General features: G+C 44.8%; 1 protein-coding gene across 1 annotated transcript in view; it reads right to left on the bottom strand.

The window, feature by feature from the left end:
• The window catches only part of PCNT (pericentrin), a 211,165-nt gene that overhangs the window by 142,980 nt on the left and 46,248 nt on the right, over window positions 1–21,937 (bottom strand). Inside the window, exons 5-10 of the mRNA XM_077119263.1 lie at window positions 16,853–16,908; window positions 14,444–14,618; window positions 13,767–13,903; window positions 2,433–2,544; window positions 712–955; window positions 162–246 (exon numbers count right to left, since the gene is read on the bottom strand). Coding sequence (XP_076975378.1) covers window positions 162–246; window positions 712–955; window positions 2,433–2,544; window positions 13,767–13,903; window positions 14,444–14,618; window positions 16,853–16,908 — 809 coding nt within the window. The remainder of the gene's footprint in view (window positions 1–161; window positions 247–711; window positions 956–2,432; window positions 2,545–13,766; window positions 13,904–14,443; window positions 14,619–16,852; window positions 16,909–21,937) is intronic.

Here is a 21,937-nt window from a genome sequence, read left to right as displayed (position 1 = left end):
GCAAAAGTAAGCACTCCTCTAAAAAAAAAGTGAGCACTCCTCTACTCAACATGTGAAAGGATGGAAACCCAGATTTTATTACATGAAAGACAATGCATTTCTAAACTAAAGATTAATGAAACTCAATCTCTTCTTGTTGATAAAAACAGTGGATCCTTCACCTTATGTTGCTCAAGTTGAAAGTTAAGTTGATCAAGGTAGCCTTTTCTTTCTTTCTCAGATGTCTCCTCTAAAACCGCAGACGAACTAAGAGAGAAAATAAGTTTTAAAAAATTTATACATGTCAGTTTGCATTTTGAATTTCACTCTATCCTTGAGCTATGACTGTATAAAAGAAGAAAATCCTTCCATAACCTATGACCAGGCTACATTAACCACCACCATTTCATTTCCCATTAAAGTTGGGGGTGTCACAGTGGAGCATGACCAAGGGAACCCCACTGGGCCCCACATCTGCACCCAGCAGCCGAACGCAGGGGGTGACCTCAAGCGAGGACTCAGCAGCAGTGTGGGCCTCTGTGACGCAGGACAGAGGGGAGATGCTGGCTTAAGTCACCTCTGCTTCAAGTCCCAAGCATAAAATGTATTTCTATTTTACTTTTTATTTAGGCTACTGCTCTCTATTGGCATAAATCACAAAAGTAGACTTGAGTTCAGCTCAAAGTTCCTACACTTCAAACACTTGTGTAAGATGAAAATTGTTTGATTTACCTGATTTCTGCAAAGGTCAGGAAAGAATCTTCCTTCCCTTCTTGTAGTCGCTGCTCTAACAGCGTCGAGTCTTCCTGATAATTTCTTTCAGCATCCCTCAATTTCTTTTCAAAGCAAACTCTCAAGTGCTCAAGCTCGGTCTCACATTCAGTTTCCTCTTGCTGCAGCTGCTGTTCACAGGCCTGCGTGACGCGCTCCAATTCGACGCAGGCTGGTACCCGAGCCCGGAGCTGCTCGTGGAGCTCTACCAGGGGAAATGAAGGGGCCGTCTTCAAGTCCCTGTGGTGTGGCCGCAGAGCCCTGACCATGACCTGCCTGGGAGGTCTGCACCCTCGGCCCAGGGACCCCTGCTCAGCCTCGGAGGTGCTGGGAGGGCCTGGGTGCGCCATAAAAGCAGAGGGATGTCGGGAAGCAGAGAAGGACAGCCCAAGGTGCTGCTGTGGTCTCTAAGACGGAGGAGGCCACTGGGAAGGAGTGCGGCCCGCCAGCACAGACACAGGCCGGCATCCCGCAGTGCAGGGGACCTGAGCACAGGAGGTTGCCACACCATCTGGGACTCTGGCCCTGCAAGGCCAGTTTAAGTGAAGTTTGTGGTCATTTGTTACACGGCCACAGGCAAGTGAAGCAGAGCACAAGGGCACGCACCACCACTCTTGTTTGGGAAAAGGTCCCTAGCTCGCCTTGATGACCACCCACCTTTCAGACAACGGGGACTGAAATGGAGACTGGCCCAGACACACTGGACCAGCACTCCCTGCGCGGGCTCTCACGCATAAGGACAACAATTTCTGGGGAGGTGCAAAGCATTCATGAAGTCCATCCCTGCTGCTGGCCGCCCGACTGCCTGGGCTACTTATCAACACCCACCTCCACCAGGACTGGACAGATGGGCCAGCACTTAGCAGCGCACCCTGGCCACGGACGGAGGGCAGAGCTGGAGGACGGAGAGGGGCACGTAGTCACTACCACTTGACCCACGGGGGACACATGTCCCACCCAGACTGCACTGTTCTCGTCCTCGCTCCCAACTATTCACTGCTCCAACAGAGTTGGATCGGTAAGCACAACTGTGGCCTGTAAAGGCTGCGTGGACACTACTAGCAGACTAAGGTCTTGCTCCCATGTCCCTGGCCCACCCTGATGGTGTCCTGTCTCAAGCATCTGTGATCTCTCGGGCCACATGACCAGCCACCTGCCATGTCCAAACTGTGTAGCACTGGAAGGCAAAGACACCAGGAACACGGGATGAAACTTGGGGTCTCCAAAAGAGCTCAGCGACTTGGGGGTTCAGAAGCCAAGCTGTCCTCAGCAAGAGTGACTGGAACCAACAGGCCTTGAGTCTGGGGGCATCGCCCTCCCGGGCAGAGCTGGGACTGGGCCCCACCGTGCCTCATGGTGTGCTCCCAGGTGAAAGCAGAGCCCCACCATTGAACTGTGTCACCTTCACTTGAAAGTAAGTAGCCATTTTGAAGCCTCAACCTCAAGGCTAGGAAGAGCACACAATTAGTCATTCCTGGGTTAGCTTGCTGAAGGACAAAGACCAAGGCTCTCTCCTAACAAACAAACAAAGCTCCATCTTAAATTTACATAACCTTCAAGGCATAAAACAAGTTTGCAAAATCATTTTTGTCCCTACTACAACAGTCAAATTCTAGTTGGGGAGGTTCAACAATTAAAAGCATGCAACTTTATTTTATCTGAATGATCAAAATAAAACTCACCGCTCAAGTCCTGTCGACTGGGTCTTGCAGAATCAAGCTGGGACCACAGGAGCTTGATTTCTTCCTGCGACTGAGCCTTTAGCTCTTGGTATGATGCCTGAAGACGCTCTAACTGCAGGGAGGAAGACAGAGTGAGAGCCTCATCAGATGAAGCCCATGGCAGTGTCTCCCTGGGCAGCATCTCAGTCACGGGCAGGGGAATGAGCACCGCAGGCAAAAGGGCTCCCGTCCCAGCCTACGGCAGTGTTCAGACACTGAGGGCCGAACCCGAACCGAGAGCACAGGGCACCCATCAAGTCCATACTAACAGCGCTGGTTCCTAACAGCTCCGACTACTGCAGAAGCTGAGCTCTCTAAAAATCACAACTCTGGCTTTTATCGGTCAGTTACAAAACTTCTGCTGCTGAGTTTAGACAACAGGAGTTATAACCCGTGAAGAGCAGAGTGGGGGAATGGGGGGGGGGGGAACAGGGGGCGGGGGAGGGAGAAGGGGGTGGGGATGGAGGGGAATGGGGCAGGGGGAGTGTGAAGTGGGGGAGAGGAACAGGGGGGCAGGGGGCACGTGAAGGAACGGGGGACCCACCGACCACCCACCAGCTACCCTGCCTACAGTGGGGGTCTGAAGCAGTGAGTGCCCCAGAAAAGTTTCTTAAGTTGACCCAACCCTGCGGGGTGAGCGCAGCAGGGTCGTAATCTTCTGACGAGGTCCCTTCAGCTAACGTGTGGTACCCCCCAGGATCGCGGTCTTCCGACGAGGTCCCTTCAGCTAACGTGTGAACCCCCCCAGGACCGCGGTCTTCCAACGAGGTCCCTTCAGCTAACGTGTGAACCCCCCCAGGACCGCGGTCTTCCAACGAGGTCCCTTCAGCTAACGTGTGAACCCCCCCAGGATCACGGTCTTCCGACGAGGTCCCTTCAGCTAACATGTGAACCCCCCCAGGACCGCGGTCTTCCGACGAGGTCCCTTCAGCTAACATGTGGTCCCCCCCACTCAGGATGGCTCTTAGCCTTAATTGTGGAGCAGGAAGCTGAAAGCAACAAAACCCAGAAGGAAAGGGAGAGGCCCCCAGGCACCTTGCCAGGAGGCACAGGAGCCGGAATCGCAGGCGGCGCATCGCCTTGACCGGACATCTTCTCAGCCTCAAAACTGTAAGCTAATAAATTCCTATTGTTTAAGTCGAACGATGACACAGTATCTGCTTGGGGCAGCACAGGAAACCAAATACATTCTGGTACCAGGAGAGTGGGGTGCTGCTACTGCAGACCTCAAAAATGTGTACACAGTTTCAGAGTTGGGGGGTGGGAACTGGGCTGGAAGAATCAGGAAGTGCCTGACGGAAAGAGCCTGGCTTCCTCTGAAAAGACTGTAGTTAGAACTACGGATGCAAAAGTTACTTCTAATGAAGCCTTAGAAGAAAATTATGACTATGTCACTGGAAACTGGAGGAAAGGTGATTCCTGTTTTAACACGGCAGAAACTTGGCAACATCGAGTCCTGATGTCAGACAGAAGCCAGAACGTGAAAGTGATGGGATGGACATTTAGCTGAGGAGATTCCAAACTAAATGTGGAAAGTGCAGCCTGGCTTCTCCCTGCAGCTTATAACAAAATGTGCGAAGAATGGGATAAGCTGAGAACTGAATCCCTGGGCATAGAAATTGATGTCTGGAAAACTCTGAGCCTCCAGAAAGCAGGTCCCCCAAGAGTAGCGTGAGGGGGTGAAATGAGCATGGACCCAGTCAGACTGGAGGTACAGCTTTCCAGGAATTGTCTGTGAGGGTTCTTCTGTACTACATGTAAAACTGACAAGTTTTTCATGAGATCTATATGAATGGACCCACTACCAGCGTGAACTAAAGGAGACAGAAAAGGGACAGACTAAAGGAAAAAAATCACCTCAAAGGCAGAACTGTAACCAAGACATTAAGAACTTACAAATGAAATGCTAACTTCTGAGATACTGAGCTGTGTGTATATAACATGGTTTCCTGGAAACTTCAGGTGTGTATGCAACACTTGAGACACAAAGTCAGAGCTCCAAAGCAATGAAAGTCAGCAGTACCCTATATAGGAACTGTTTAAAAAGTTGGAAAAGCTTCTGCTCCGCGGCGCTCTATCCGCCATCTCATCCTTCCCTTTCTTCTCCTGTTCCAGCGGCTCTCCAACCACCACCGTGCCCCCTTCCGCCTTCACCGGCTCCTCCACCACCGGCCTCAACAGCCTTGCCACCCTCACCTTTCCTCCTCCAGAACAGTTACTGGGGGAGTGGGGACAATACAGAGCAGCTCCCGGAGCCACGACGGAGATCAAAGGGACAGCGTGCCCCATCCTGGAATGGCTGACTGTCTGGGAGAACCAGCTCCAGTGAGATCACCGAGGGGCGCGGGCTTTCCCAGGCGGGACGGCAAGCGGCCGGAGTCCCTCCCTTTCTCCTTCCCAGGCCAGCTGGCAATTTTGGGCAGGTGGTCCCCTTGGTCCACGGCGGCTGGCACTCCCACCACGCGAGGCTCCCCGGACCAACTGAGAGACTTGGGTCGGAAATCCCAGACTGCGGAGAACGGTGGAGAATGGTGACCGGGGGTCCCTTCCAAACACGTGACTCCCCAGTCCGGGTGGGAACACTGCACTCTCCCGGGCTGCGGCAGCTGGCGCCCTCCCGCCATAATTGGCGCCCCAGGCCGACTAGGAAATTTGGTCGGGCGCTCTCCCGGGCTGCGGCGGCCGGCGACCCTCCCCGCGTTCGGACCCCTAGGCCGGCTGGCACTGTTCCAAGACGCTTCGGCTGCCGAACCTCCCCTACGGTGAGAGTTTTCCAAAGTTAAAGGACCCACAGCAACTTTCACTGCTGGAACCCATAGACAAACGTGTGTCACGAGCGCCACCTACTGGGCAGGATAAGAAAAACAGAACCCAGAGATTTCACATAAAAATATTACAACCTGCGGGGTCTTACACCCAGGGAAATCTGACTAAATGCCCAGACGCCAGCAGAAGATAACGGATCACGCTCAGAAAATTGAAAACATGGCCCAGTCAAAGGAACAAACCAATAGTACAAATGAGATACAGGAGCTGAAACAACTAATGCTGAATATACGAACAGAAATGAAAAAACCTCTTCAAAAATGAAATCGATAAATTGAGGGAGGACAGAAGCAGACATGGGCTGAACATAAAGAAGAAATAGAAAAACTGAAAAAACAAACCACAGAGCTTATGGAAGGGAAGGATAAAGTAGAAAAGATGGAAAAAACAATGGATACCTACAATGATAGATTTAAAGAGACAGAAGATAGAATTAGTGATTTGGAGGATGGAATATCTGAATTCCAAAAAGAAACAGAAACTATCCAGAAAAGAATGGAAAAATTTGAACAGGGTATCAGGGAACTCAAGGACAATGTGAACCGCACAAATATACATGTTGTGGGTGTCCCAGAAGGAGAAGAGAAGGGAAAAGGAGGAAAAAAACTAATGGAAGAAATTATCACTGAAAATTTCCCAACTCTTATGAAAGACTTAAAATTACAGATCCAAGAAGTGCAGCGCACCCCAAAGAGATTAGACCCAAATAGGCGTTCTCCAAGACACTTACTAGTTAGAATGTCAGAGGTCAAAGAGAAAGAGAGGATCTTGGAAGAAGCGAGAGAGAAGCAATCCATCATATACAAGGGAAACCCAATAAGACTATGTGTAGATTTCTCAGCAGAAACCATGGAAGCTAGAAGACAGTGGGATGATATATTAAGTTACTAAAAGAGAAAAACTGCCAACCAAGACTCCTATATACAGCAAAATTGTCCTTCAAAAATGAGGGAGAAATTAAAACATTCTCAGGCAAAAAGTCACTGAGAGAATTTGTGACCAAGAGACCAGCTCTGCAAGAAATACTAAAGGGAGCACTAGAGTCTGATATGAAAAGACAGAAGAGAGAGGCATGGAGAAGAGTGTAGAAAGAAGGAAAGTCAGATATGACATATATAACACAAAAGGCAAAATGGTAGAGGAAAATATTATCCAAATAGTAATACCTCTAAATGTTAATGGACTGAATTCCCCAATCAAAAGACATAGATTGGCAGAATGGATTAAAAAACAGGATCCTTCTATATGCTGTCTACAGGAAACACATCTTAGACCCAAAGATAAATATAGGTTGAAAGTGAAAGGTTGGGAAAAGATATCTCATGCAAATAACAACCAGAAAAGAGCAGGAGTGGCTATACTAATATCCAACAAATTAGACTTCAAATGTAAAACAGTTAAAAGAGACAAAGAAGGACACTATATACTAATAAAAGGTACAATTAAACAAGAAGACATCACAATAATAAATATTTATGCACCGAACCAGTATGCCCCAAAATACGTGAGGAATACACTGCAAACACTGAAAAGGGAAATAGACACATATACCATAATAGTTGGAGACTTCAATTCCCCACTCTCATCAATGGACAGAACATCTAAACAGAGGATCAATAAAGAAATAGAGAATCTGAATATTACTATAAATGAGCTAGAGTTAACAGACATTTATAGGACATTACATCCCACAACAGCAGGATACATCTTTTTCTCAAGTGCTCATGGATCATTCTCAAAGACAGACCATATGCTGGGTCACAAAGCAAGTCTTAACAAATTTAAAAAGATTTGAAATCATACACAACACTTTCTCGGATCATAAAGGAATGAAGTTCGAAATGAATAATAGGCGGAGTGCCAGAAAATTCACAAATACGTGGAGGCTCAACAACACACTCTTAAACAACGAGTGGGTCAAAGAAGAAATTTTTTTTGACCTAGAGGCGAATGAAAATGAAAACACAACATATCAAAACTTATGGGACGCAGCAAAGGCAATGCTAAGAGGGAAATTTATTGCCCTAAATGCCTTTATCAGAAAAGAAGAAAAGGCAAAAATGCAGCAATTAACTATCCACTTGGAAGAACTGGAGAAAGAACAGCAAACTAATCCCAAAGCAAGCAAAAGGAAAGAAATAACAAAGATTAGAGCACAAATAAATGAAATTGAAAACAACAGAGAAAATCAATAAGACCAGAACTTGGTTCTATGAGAAAATCAGTAAGATTGATGGGCCCTTAGCAAGATTGACAAAAAGAAGAAGAGAGAGGATGCAAATAAATAAGATCAGAAATGGAAGAGGAGACATAACCACTGACCTCACAGAAATAAAGGAGGTAATAACAGGATACTATGAACAACTTTACGGTAATAAATACAACAATTTAGATGAAATGGATGGGTTCCTGGAAAGACATGAACAACCAACTTTGACTCAAGAAGACATAGATGACCTCAACAAACCAATCACAAGTAAAGAGATTGAATTAGTCATTCAAAAGCTCCCTAAAAAGAAAAGTCCAGGACCAGACGGCTTCGCATGTGAATTCTATCAAACATTCCAGAAAGAATTAGTACCAACTCTCCTCAAACTCTTCAAAAAAATCGAAGTGGAGGGAAAACTACCGAATTCATTCTATGAAGCCAACATCACCCTCATACCAAAACCAGGCAAAGATATTACAAAAAAAGAAAACTACAGACCAATCTCTCTAATGAATACAGATGCAAAAATCCTCAATAAAATTCTAGCAAATCGTATCCAACAACACATTAAAAGAATTATACATCATGACCAAGTAGGATTCATCCCAGGTATGCAAGGATGGTTCAACATAAGAAAATCAATTAATGTAATACACCATATCAACAAATCAAAGCAGAAAAATCACATGATCATCTCAATTGATGCAGAGAAGGCATTTGACAAGATTCAACACCCTTTCCTGTTGAAAACACTTCAAAGGATAGGAATACAAGGGAACTTCCTTAAAATGATAGAGGGAATATATGAAAAACCCACAGCTAATATCATCCTCAATGGGGAAAAATTGAAAACTTTCCCCCTAAGATCAGGAACAAGACAAGGATGTCCACTATCACCACTATTATTCAACATTGTGTTGGAAGTTCTAGCCAAAGCAATTAGGCAAGAAAAAGAAATACCAGGCATCAAAATTGGAAAGGAAGAAGTAAAACTATCACTGTTTGCAGACGATATGATACTATACGTCGAAAACCCGGAAAAATCCACAAAAAAATTACTAGAGCTAATAAATGAGTACAGCAAAGTAGCAGGCTACAAGATCAACATTCAAAAATATGTAGCTTTTCTATACACTAGCAATGAACAAGCTGAGGGGGAAATCAAGAAACGAATCCCATTTACAATTGCAACTAAAAGAATAAAATACCTAGGAATAAACTTAACCAAAGAGACAAAAAACCTATATAAAGAAAACTACAAAAAACTGCTAAAAGAAATCACAGAAGACCTAAATAGATGGAAGGGCATACCGTGTTCATGGATTGGAAGACTAAATATAATTAAAATGTCAATCCTACTTAAACTGATCTACAGATTCAATGCAATACCAATCAAAATCCCAACAACTTATTTTTCAGAATTAGAAAAACCAATAAGCAAATTTATCTGGAAGGGCAGGTTGCCCTGAATTGCTAAAAACATCTTGAGGAAAAAAAACAAAGCTGGAGGTCTCGCGATGCCAGACTTTAAGGCATATTATGAAGCCACAGTGGTCAAAACAGCATGGTATTGGCATAAAGATAGATATATCGACCAATGGAATCGAATAGAGTGCTCAGATATAGACCCTCTCATCTATGGACATTTGATCTTTGATAAGGCAGTCAAGCCAACTCACCTGGGACAGAACAGTCTCTTCAATAAATGGTGCCTAGAGAACTGGATATCCATATGTAAAAGAATGAAAGAAGACCCGTATCTCACACCTTATACAAAAGTTAACTCAAAATGGATCAAAGATCTAAACATTAGGTCTAAGACCATAAAACAGTTAGAGGAAAATGTTGGGAGATATCTCATGAATCTTACAACTGGAGGCGGTTTTATGGACCTTAAACCTAAAGCAAGACAAGAGCACTGAAGAAAGAAATAAATAAATGGGAGCTCCTCAAAATTAAACACTTTTGTGCATCAAAGAACTTCATCAAGAAAGTAGAAAGATAGCCTACACAATGGGAGACAATATTTGGAAATGACATATCACATAAAGGTCTAGTATCCAGAATTTATAAAGAGATTGTTCATCTCAACAACAAAAAGACAGCCAACCCAATTACAAAATGGGAAAAAGACTTGAACAGACACCTCTCAGAAGAGGAAATATGGATGGCCAAGAGGCACATGAAGAGATGCTCAATGTCCCTGGCCATTAGAGAAATGCAAATCAAAACCACAATGAGATATCATCTCACACCCACCAGAATGGCCATTATCAACAAAACAGAAAATGACAAGTGCTGGAGAGGATGCGGAGAAAGAGGCACACTTATCCACTGTTGGTGGGAATGTCAAATGGTGCAACCACTGTGGAAGGCAGTTTGGCGGTTCCTCAAAAAGCTGAATATAGAATTGCCATATGACCCAGCAATACCATTGCTAGGTATCTACTCAAAGGACTTAAGGGCAAAGACACAAACGAACATTTGCACACCAATGTTTATAGCAGCATTATTTACAATTGCAAAGAGATGGAAACAGCCAAAATGTCCATCAACAGAAGAGTGGCTAAACAAACTGTGGTATATACATACGATGGAATATTATGCAGCTTTAAGACAAGATAAACTTATGAAGCATGTAATAACATGGATGGACCTAGAGAATATTATGCTGAGTGAGTCCAGCCAAAAACTAAAGGACAAATACTATATGGTCCCACTGATGTGAACAGACATTCGAGAATAAACTTGAAATATGTCATTGGTAACAGAGTCCAGCAGGAGTTAGAAATAGGGTAAGATAATGGGTAATTGGAGCTGAAGGGATACAGACTGTGCAACAGGAATAGATACAAAAACTCAAAAATGGACAGCACAATAATACCTAATTGTAAAGTAATCATGTTAAAACACTGAATGAAGCTGCATCTGAGCTATAGGGTTTTTTTTTTTTACTATTATTACTACTTTTATTTCGTTTCTCTATATTAACATTCTATATCTTTTTCTGTTTTGTTGCTAGTTCCTCTAAACTGAATCAAATGTACTAAGAAACGATGATCATGCATCTATGTGATGATGTTAAGAATTACTGATTGCATATGTAGAATGGTATGATTTCTAAATGTTGTGTTAATTTCTTTTTTTTCCGTTAATAAAAAAAAATAAAAATAAAAAATAAAAAAATAAAAAAAAAGTTGGAAAAGAGAGCAGACATCAAGTAGAGATATGAATGAAGCTGATCTGTATAGGACTAAGATATATCAGAAGACAGGGTAAAGGACAGTATCATCCATATTTTAAAACTTCAACTTCTGTGTGAGACTAAAGAGACAGATATTTATTTTTTTTTTTTTAAATTATATTTTGGGGTAGTGCATTTCCTAACTTAGCTTGTTTGGTCAGTTTAGTTGAACATCATTTTAAGTACATGGAATCTTGAATAGGGCATGAGATTTTGTTGGTTTGTCCAGGTTAATGTGATGTCCCGATATATTCCAGAGTAATTTAGGCAGTGAATAAAGAAGTATTTGCAAAGTCCCCTTGGGGAAATGGGGAGAAGGGAGAAAATACTCAACCTTCCCATTTGCAGATGTTCTGATACTCTCACAAGCAGTGGAGACAACCACTTCAATAGGCTGAGCCCTTGATCTTGGGGTTCACTCCTATGAAACTTATTCCTGCAGAGGATAGGCTAAGCCTACTTATAATTAGGCCAAAGAGTCACCCCCAGAGAACCTCTTTTGTTGCTCAGATGTGGCCTCTCTCTCTAAGCTGACACGGCAGGTGAACTCACTGCCCTTCCCACCATGGGGGACATGATGGGTCATCAAGGGACTGAGAAAGAGTTCTTGACCAAAAGGGGGAAGAGAGAAATGAGACAAAATAACGTTTCACTGGCTGTTAGCTTTCAGAGTCGAGAGATTATCCTGGAGGGTATTCTTATGCATTATATAGATATCCTTTTTTAGCTTATGGTATATTAGAGTGGCTAGAGGGAAGTACCTGAAACTACAGAGCTGTGTTCCGATAGCCTTGATTCTTGAATACAACTGTATAACTACATAGCTTTTACAATGTGACTGTGTGATTATGCAAACCTTATGCCTGATATTCCCTTTTATCTAGGGTATGGACATACGAGTAAAAAAATATGAATAAAAAAATAAACAATGGGGAACAAAGGGTAAAATAAATTGGGTACACGGAAATACTAGTGGTCAATAAGAGGGAGGGTTAAGGGGTATAGAAAGGGTGAGTTTTTTCTTTTGCTGGAGAGATGAAAATGTTAAAAAAAAAATGATCATGGTGATGAATACACAACCATGTGATGATACTGTGAGCCACTGACTGTACACCATGTATGAACTGTATGTGTGAAGATTTCTCAATAAAAATATTTTAAAAAAAAGAATTAACAATGATTATAATTACTGAATCATTATATAGATGTTTATCTTTCTGTATTGTAGAGAACAGGCAGAAGTTAATACCTAAAACTACTGAAACTCAACTCGTCTCACCCGTTTATACTTGTAGAGGTCATTCTAGCCTGGCCTCAGCCCTGCGCATACCCTACACTGTAATGTACTGATTCCATCTCCCCATGCTTGACCACATAAAAACCCTGAATTCAGATTGGGGAGACAGATTTTTGGGCCAACAGGCCATCTGATCTGCTTTGCATGAAGCATTCGCACTCTTTGAAACCCCTGCCTCATGGATTGGCTGTTATGTGCATTAGGTAGAGACCCCCACATTTGTTCAGTATCAGAGCCATGGAAGCTGAGGTCTCAGGCCAAGAGAGCAGGTCCACCCACTGCATGTAAGGGGTGAGTCTGCCCTGGAGCTTGGCGTGGGCTGACCTTCCACTTCATTCTTCAGTGCTCAGAGAGGGTGGAGCAGAGTCCCTGGGGTTGCAGAGAGTCTGGTCACCATCCCAATGTGTATTGAGGAGGTAACCTTCACCCCAGTGTTTGGGGAGGGCATGGCCACACTGCCACAGCTCCATCAGGCCTGGAGGCAAACCACTGTTCTAGAGAGGACTCTCAGACCTCTACTTCTACTGGAGTACGCCCTGCAACGGGCTCGAATTGCTTAGAACTCACAATTCCTGTTTCTTCTTCCACTTTCTCCCTATGGGATTGGGAATGTTTATCCTATGCCTGTCCCTCCAGTGAATACTAGAAGCAGGTAACTGCTCTCTGGGTCCCACAGGTCCACAGTCTGAGGAGAACTGTGCCCCAGGACAGGCCACACCCATAACTGACTTCAATAAGACTTTGTACTTAATAATTGTTTTTTAAATGACTTAAGGCTTTAAGGATACTGTTATAGAATGAACGTATTGTGCATGTAGAAAGAACACATCTTTTGGAGGTCCAGAGGGTGGAGGGTGCGATCTGGAGCTGCAGGCAACCCTGAACAGCATCTTCTTACATGTAATCCATTCCCTTGGGTGTGGACCCATTGCGAGTAGGACCTTTAGATGAGGCTGCCTCAGTCATTCAGGATGGGGGGCTTAATTCTATTACTGGAGTCCTTTGTAAACAGAATGAACAGAGAGAGAAAGCAAGAGGCTGAAATCAACAAAACCCGGAAGAGAAGGGAGAGACCAGGAGATGCTGCAATGCGGTGCCATGTGCCACAGGAGTCCAAGATGGCCAGCAGCTGGACTCCAGGAAAAAAGCATCGCCCTGATGATGCCTTGATTCTGGCATTTTCCCAGCCTCAAAACAGAAAACTAATAAATTCCCATTGTTTAATCCAACTCATTTCGTATTTGCTGGAGCAGCCAGAAATCTAAAACAGCGCACCCTCTGTGCAAGTATGCCTGCCCAAACACCTTCCTTCATCACAGGGCGTGACCACCGGCCACATTCACAACCACCCAGGGGAGCACAGGGCAGCACACACACGTGGTGACCTGCTGGGGAGAGGGGGTCACATTGTACCCACTTTCTACCTACACGCTGGCTTTGGAACTCTCCCCAAGTGGGGAGAATTCTCCCAAAGTGGGGCCCATACTGCTCCCACTGAACCCACTATTTACAAAATACGGGGTAAAAGGTTCTTATTTTTTAATATTTGTAAGAAAAAGGTTTCATCTCATATTTGCTATCGGCATTCCTATAGCACATTCCTGAGCAACTTATGGGGTCTAACTTACCACTGTTCGCGCACGCAACCCAACATGAAATGGCTCAACGCCAACTTCTCTGAAAACTTTCCAGAGATAAAATAAATAAACTCTTGCTTACCTCCAGCTGTTTTTCTTTTTCCTTTTCTTTGAATTTCACCTCCATATCCTCTATGTACTGGCAATGTTCAGCCTGTAACTCTTCACGTAACTTCTGGATGGCTGCCTCATGCTGAGTCTCCAGGTTCCTAAGGGTAACTGGGGAGGAGGACAAATTTCACCTAGTTTACGACACCCCAACAAGCTGTGCTGCTCCATCCTGAGTGCTTCCACCAGCCGGAGGGAGCTGCACAGCAAGCAGCAAGGCCACCTCCCCGCAGCCCCCTTCTCAGCAACCACACCGCACCGTTAACCTGGTGTGTGCATCACAGAAGAGGCAAACGTCACCCATCACAACACCACCGTGCAGGGAGTGGGTTATTCTGCATAAACATATCTTTGAAAGAAAGGGTTCAGAAAACCTCAGAGCTGTCCTTGCTTAGAGGCCCTGGTCAAAGAAAGAGGGCCTTGGCCAAAGAGGGGGGACCCCTGCCCCTGATGCTGTCTTCTCCCCTGCCAGCCCCCTCCACCATCTGTCATCCATGACAACCCATGGAAATCGTTATCCAGAACTTTAAAACACATGTAACAGGTGCATGTTCGCTCATGTTTCTAGTGAACTCTAGACCTTTACTCCAGCATTACATCGGAAAACTCAGTCCCTCCTTCCAAACATGCTTATTTTAATCAAATGCTCACATTCAGCCTCATTTTTGGCTTGAAAAATCTTCTCCAATTCAGCTTTCTGTTCTGCCAAATCATTTTTAAACTGGTTTTGTAAATTCTCCATTTCTGACTGATGCTTTTCAGATAACTCTTTGCGTAGATTTTCTAAGCAGAACTCTCTCTCCAATTCCCAGTCTCGTGTCAGAGTCTAATTTAAATGGAGAAAAAGGAAACTATGGTCAAGAGCTGACGGCCTGATCTGCGGAAAAGTTGAAGCTCCAGTGGGCAGCACCTCCCCCCAGATCAGTCACTGCGGGATACAGGCTTTAGACATTCTAGGGAACCCCGCTTCCCGAAAGCACAGAAAAGGAACCAAGAGCAGCCATCAGCTACGCCAAAGACAGTCAGTCCACGAACCCAAACAACAATCCAAGAGCCAGCTCCCCACAATGCCCGCATTCCACTGCAGCCCGAGCTCTGGACCCTGGAGCAGGTCCCCACCATGCAGGGTGGCGTGGGGGAGCACGAGCCCCTGCCCAGGAAGGACGCCATCTCGCGTCAACTTCCTCACAGACTGGGGGGCACCCCAACATAGGAGGATGAAGCAACTGCAGACTCGGCAAAGAGCTCCCCTTCAGAGCCTCAGCCCAGCACACCCTGCAGACCCTGCACCCCAACAGCATCCCCACAAGCCTTGCAGACCACACCACACCCCCTTACCGCCCCCCAAAGCCCTGGGGTGGACATACGCCCCTAACACACAATCCTGCACACCTCCACAGCCAAACACCACCTCCCAAAGCCCGGCAGGTGGAAACACGCCCCAACAAGAGTCTTGCACACCTCCACACCCCAACACCACCCACCGAAACCCAGCTGGTGGACAAGTGCCCCAACAACAGAGTCTTGCATACCTCCACATCCCAACACTGCCCCCTGAAGCCCTGCAGGTGGACATGCGCCCCAACAACACAGTCCTGCACACCTCCACACCCCAACGCTGCCCCCCAAAGCCCTGCAGGTGGACATGCGCCCCAACAACACAGTCCTGCACACCTCCACACCCCAATGCTGTCCCCCAAAGCCCTGCAGGTGGACACGTGCCCCAACAACACAGTCCTGCACACCTCCACACCCCAATGCTGTCCCCCAAAGCCCTGCAGGTGGACATGCGCCCAAACAACACAGTCCTGCACACCTCCACACCCCAACGCTGCCCCCCAAAGTCCTGCAGGTGGACATGCGCCCCAACAATACAGCCTTGCTACAACAGTGACAAACATCTGAAAAATCATCAAATTCTTCTACTCCAAAGAATAGCACTTCCTGCTCCTCTTTCCCTAAGAAAGGGGTGAGGGCTGGAGGAGAGGGTGGTCCTGACACTGTGAGGGTCTCCCTGCAGGCCCCACAGGCATCTCCTGGGGCAGTCACGATACCTGGAACACAGATGAGGGCCCCAGCAAGGTTCTACAAGGGTATCACCACACCCTGCGCACACTCTCCCTGCGCCCCAGCTTCTGGCTGGAACCATCCAGCAGCACCCAGATACCTGCAGCCAAGCCACTGCAACGCTTTCTTTACTGGAGAGCTCCCAGTACCGCCTCCACCCTCCCCACCATCCTCTCTCCAAGCAGCTCTGCTGGGACGCTCCCCGGTCAACAGCAGTCCGCTGCCACCCCATCCGGAGCCTGCTGACCTGCCCTCTCTTGAGAATGCTGCTGCTCAGGTCTCCCTCCTTTGGTGACCGGGGCCCAGCCTTCTGTCCCACACCCACCAGCTCCAGCTGAACACACTGTGGCTTCACTGACCCTTTAACATCAAATGAACCCAATTCTACACAGTCAGTCCAGGCCACCCCCAAATTCCACACTCCAATTTGATCTGACCACTCTGTCCACATTTCCACTGGGCACCCAGCAGACGCCGCTAACTAGAATGTCCAACTCTGAACTCTCACACCCCAGGCAGTGCCCAAAAGCTCCTCCTCTCTGACCCAACCCCCAGGAACCTGGGTAGACTGAGCTCTCTCCCGGGCCACCCCCATCATCCCAGCCTGCACGCCTGCCACAGTGTTCACACATAGAATCCCTGCCCACGTCCTTCACACTGTCTTCATCCCAGCTGCAGCTGCACGTGGGCAGAGGTCTGAGTCTGCCCTGATCACTGCGTCGCCCCAGCACAGCTCTGGGTCTCGCTGTGGGAGTCACTGAGCAACTGTCAGAAGGGGAAGCACACCTTTATTTTACACAAGAAGTCCGCATTAGGCAAAAAATGTATTCTGGCAAATATAAATGATTCAAAGAAAAGAATGCTTACCTCTAGCAAATTTTGTTTGCTTCAAGGTGAGGTTTTCTTTTGAGGGGTGGGCGATGAATTGGAAGAATAGGTAGAAAAGGAAAAATGTACCTACAGAATAACATTTTTTAATCAACCACAGCATACCTCTAACATCTGGGCATTTTTCTCCATTTCTGATTCTAACTTCTCCTTCAGCTCAGCTGCAATAAACACACACAAAAAAAAAAAGGAGCTCAGATCACAAAGACTCAAACTCTTCAGTAAAATGATCATCCCAGGAGACTGGAAAGAGTAGAGACTCAGGGAAATGGAGGACAAGGGAGGGAGCTGCAGAGCCTACATCTCTCCACCGACAGCGAGTAGACAGGCAGAAATTGTTGTGGAGCTTGAGACCAGGGGAGCTCTGTGTAACACCCAGGGAAAAATGGGGCAAAGAGACTGAGTCCCTCCGTCCACAGCTGCCATCCCCCACACGCGAGGAGAGCAGTGGGCAGCCCGGCCCTGGGTCAGCATAAGGAAGAATGTGAGGGTACACAAAGAAAAATAACAGAGCTTATGGGAATGAAATATACAACAGATGAAACAAATAATACACTAGAGGGACATAATAATTGATTTGAAGAGGCAGAGGAAAGAATCAGCAAGTCAGAAGACACAGCATGAAAATTCAAAAAGGCAAAAAAACAGATGGAAAAAAAATGGAAAAATTCCAGGAGGGTCTCAGAGAATCGATGACAACACAAAGTGCACAACATAATACTCATCGTTGTTGTCCCAAAGCGGGAAGAGAAGGGAAAGGGGGCTGAAAGAATATTTGAGAAAATAATGGCCAAAAGTATCCCAGCTCTTATAAAAGATACAATTATGCATATGCCAGAGGCACAACACACTCCAAACAGAAAAAATCCAAATACAGCTACTCCAAGACTTATAAATCAGACTGTTAAATACCAAAGACATAGAGGAAATTCTGAAAACAGTAAGAGAAAAATGATTCACCACATACAAGGGAAATCAAATAAGACTCAGTGTCAATTTCTCACCAGAAACCATGGAGGTGAGAAGGCAGTGGTATATCCTAAGATTTTGAAAGAGAAAAATTGCCAGCCAAGAAATCTTTGTTCAGCAAGGCTGTCCTTCAAAACTGATGGAGAGAGAGGTCCAAGACAGAGGCTTAGTGAGGTGTGGAATTTAGTCCGTCCTCAGAGCAACTAGTAAATAGCCAGGAACAGTAGAGAACAACTGCTGGGGCCATGTCAGTGACTGGACACACAGCGTACCCCAGTCTGGATCAGCTGGACCGGCCACGAGCCCACCCAGAAGCGTGAGTCCCCCAAGCAGCAGGGGCCAGCTCCCCTCCCCCACAGGCTGATTCCCAGATGGGAAAGGAAAGGGACTTTACTAACAGCAGGGGCTGAGCCCAATCAAGCTCCAATTGAGGAATTAATTAACAAATTCTGACTACTGAAAATAGACCCTCAGCTCAGTTGAACCTCAAGTAAAAGTGAAGGTTGCTGGTTTTTGCCCCAGTGCAGAGGGAACAGGGCTGACAGGAAAAAGAACACACACACAGAGGTTTTCTTGGATCAGAAAACTCTGGGCCCTGAAGGAAAGAAGGGGGCACACAGGATCTGGGGATACACAGAGTAACGTACCAACTTAAGCTCTTGATTGGCAAACCCAAGGAACAGGGGTCCTGCTCTAAAAAGGATTTTTTTTTTTTCTTTTCTTTCTAGCGGCTGTGTTTCTATGGTTTGGCTGCTCTTTGGACACAACGGCAAGGCTTCTGAGGCTCCAACTACCCCAGGTATGGGTAGAATTACGCTTGTCTGAGAGGCAAAGAGGATGGTCAGGTGAAAGGAGGTAATTCCCTGAAGGCTGCACTGCACCTTCGCCAGGAAAGGGGTGCAGCCCAGCTCAGCTGGAATCCCTCCCTCAAGGAATTCAGACACCAGGGACAGAAAACTGAATCAATTAAAGCCAGCCTACAATCTCTCCTCTGTCTCCACCATGCCCCAGCAGGGAGAGTCTGCTGAAGTTAAAGGTACCGCATCACTTTATGCTGGTGGGATCTGCAGGCAGACAAGTGCCACATGCCAGGCGGGATAGGAAGAACACTGAGTCTAGAGGCTTCTTAGGAAAGTCTGTCAACCTGCTGGATCTCACCCTCAGAGAAAACTGTCCCAGGAGACTCTTTTCTGTTGAGAGAAGGCCAAGAGAAAATCAGAGCGGGGTCTATAATACCTAAGGAGACCTTCCTAAGGGGGAAAACAAAAGCACCATAAAGGCAGGGCAAGAAACAAGAAAACAAGAACTGAAAAATTCTGATGTGTTACATAAAACCTAAGCCAGAGGTCTAAAATAAACTTAACTAAATGTCAAAGAATAGACAGACAATAAAGTCATCCAGCAAGAAAATCCTAGGTAAAAAAGTGAAAACAATCTTCAGAATAAACTAATTATGGAAATTAAATATCTAGATACCAGCAAAAAATAACAAATCATGCTACGAAAATGAAAATATGGCCCAGTGAAAGGAACAAACCAACAATTAAAATGAGATACAGAAGTTGAAACAATTAATTCAGGATGTTCAAACAGACGTGGAAAATCTCATCAAAAATCAAATCAATGAATTGAAGGATATAAAGGCAAGGGATGAACAAAAGTAAGAAATCAAAAGTCTGAAAAAAAATCACAGAACTTATGGGAATGTATGGCACAGTAAAAAAAGACATGGAAAAAAACAACGGAAACCTACAATGTCAGATTTCAAGAGGCAGAAGTTAGGATTAGTGAACTGGAGGATGGAACATTCGAAATCCAACAAGCAAAAGAAAGTATAGGGAAAAGAATGGAAAAATATGAGCAGGGATGCAGGGAACTGAATGACAACATGAAGTGCACGAACAAACATGTAGTGGGTGTCCCAGAAGGAGGAATGAAGGGAAAAGGAGGAAAAAAACTAATGGAGGCAATTATCACTGAAAACTTTCCTAATCTTAAGAAAGACTTAAAATTACAGATCCAAGAAGTGCAGCGTACCCCAAACAGAATAGATCCAAATAGACGTACTCTAAGACATTTAACTAATGAAAATGCAGATGTCAAAGAGAAAGAGAAAATTTTGAAAGCAGCAAGAGAAAAACAATCATCGCATATAAGGGAAGCCCAATAAGAGCATGTGTAGATCCCTCAGCAGAACCATGGAGGTGAGAAGACAGTGGGATGATATATTTAATATACTAAAAGAGAAAAACCGCCTACCAAGAATTCTATATCCAACAAATTGTCCTTCAAAAATAAGGGAGAAATGAAAACATTTTCAGGTAAAAATTCACTGAGAGAATTTGTGACCAAGAGACAAGCTCTGTAAGAAATACTACAGGGAGCACTAGAAGCAGACAGGAAAAGACAGGGGAGAGGTATGGAGAAGACTGTAGAAATGAAGATTATCAGCAAAGGCAAAAAGAAGAAAAATTAGGTATGATAAATAAAATCCAAATGACAAAATGGTAGAAGAAAGTACTGCCCGGACAGTAATAACACTAAATGTTTTATTTAGACAGAGAAAACTGTCCCAGGAGACTCTTTTCTGTTGAGAGAAGGCCAAGAGAAAATCAGAGCGGGGTCTATAATACCTAAGGAGACCTTCCTAAGGGGGAAAACAAAAGCACCATAAAGGCAGGGCAAGAAACAAGAAAATAAGAACTGAAAAATTCTGATGTGTTACATAAAACCTAAGCCAGAGGTCTAAAATAAACTTAACTAAACGTCAAAGAACAGACAGACAACAAAGTCATCCAGCAAGAAAATCCTAGGTAAAAAAGTGAAGAAAATGTTTTACTGGATTAAACTCCCCAGTCAAAAGACACAGACTGGCAGAATGGGTTAAAAAAAACAGGACCCATCTATATGCTGTCCATAGGAGACACATTTTATTTATTTATTTTTTTCACATGGGCAGTGTTCTAGTTTGCTGGCTGCCGGAAATGCAACACACCAGAGACGGATTGGCTTTTAATAAAAGGGGATTTATTTTGTTAGTTCTTCAGAGGAAAGGCAGCTAACTTTCCACTGAGGTTCTTTCTTACATGGAAGGCACAAGATGGTCTCTGCTGGTCTTCTCTCCAGGCCCCTGGGTTCCAACAACTTTCCCCAGGGTGACTTCTTTCTGCATCTCCAAAGGCCTGGGCTGAGCTGCGAGTGCTGAGATGAGGAATGCCGAGCTGCTTAGGCTGTGCTACGTTGCGGTCTCTCATTAAATAAATTCTTCATTAAATAGGCAGAGGGACAGAAAATTCACAAATATATGGAGGCTCAACAACGCACTCTTAAACAACCAGTGGGTCAAGAAAGAAATTACAAGAGAAATCAATAAATAGTTCAAGGCAAATGAAAATGAAAACATAACATATCAAAATTTATAGGATGCAGCAAAGGCAGTGCTAAGACGGAAATTTATTGCCTCAAATGCCTATATCAAAAAAGAGCAAAAATCAAGGAATTAATTTTTTACTTGGAAGAACTGGAGAAAGAACAGCAAACTAATCCCAAAGCAAGCAAAAGGAAAAAAATAACAAAGATTAGAGCAGAAATAAATGAAATCGAGGACATGAAAACAATCAAGAAAATCAATAAAACCAGACGTTGGTTCTCTGAGAAAATCAGTAAGATTGATGGGCCCTTAGCAAGGTTGACAAAAAGAAGAAGAAAGAGGATGCAAACAAATAAAATCAGGAACGGAAGAGGAGACATATCCATTGACCCCACAGAAATAAAGGAGTAATGAGAGGATACTATGAACTTTATGCTGATCAACTAGACAATGTAGATGAAATGGACAACTTCCTAGAAAGAGATGAATAATCAACATTGACTTGAGAAGAAATAGATGAACTCAACAAACCAATCATAAGTAAAGAAATTGAGTCAGTCATTAAAAAGCTCCCAAAAATGTAAAGTCCAGGGCCAGATGGCTTCACATGTGCATTCTACCAAACATTCAAGAAAGAATTAGTACCAATCCTGCTCAAACTCTTCAAAAAATTGAAGAGGAGGGAAGGCTTCCTAACTCATTATAAGAAGCCAACATCCTCTTCATACCAAAGCCGGACAAAGATACTACAAGAAAAGTATAGACCAATCTCTCTAATGAATACAGATGCAACAATCCTCAAGAAAATTCTTGCAAATCGAATCCAGCAGCACATTAGAAGAATTATACAC

The sequence above is a fragment of the Tamandua tetradactyla genome, chromosome 10, assembly GCF_023851605.1.
Source record: "Tamandua tetradactyla isolate mTamTet1 chromosome 10, mTamTet1.pri, whole genome shotgun sequence".
NCBI lineage: Eukaryota > Metazoa > Chordata > Mammalia > Pilosa > Myrmecophagidae > Tamandua > Tamandua tetradactyla.
This window is presented reverse-complemented; position numbering and strand designations above follow the sequence as displayed.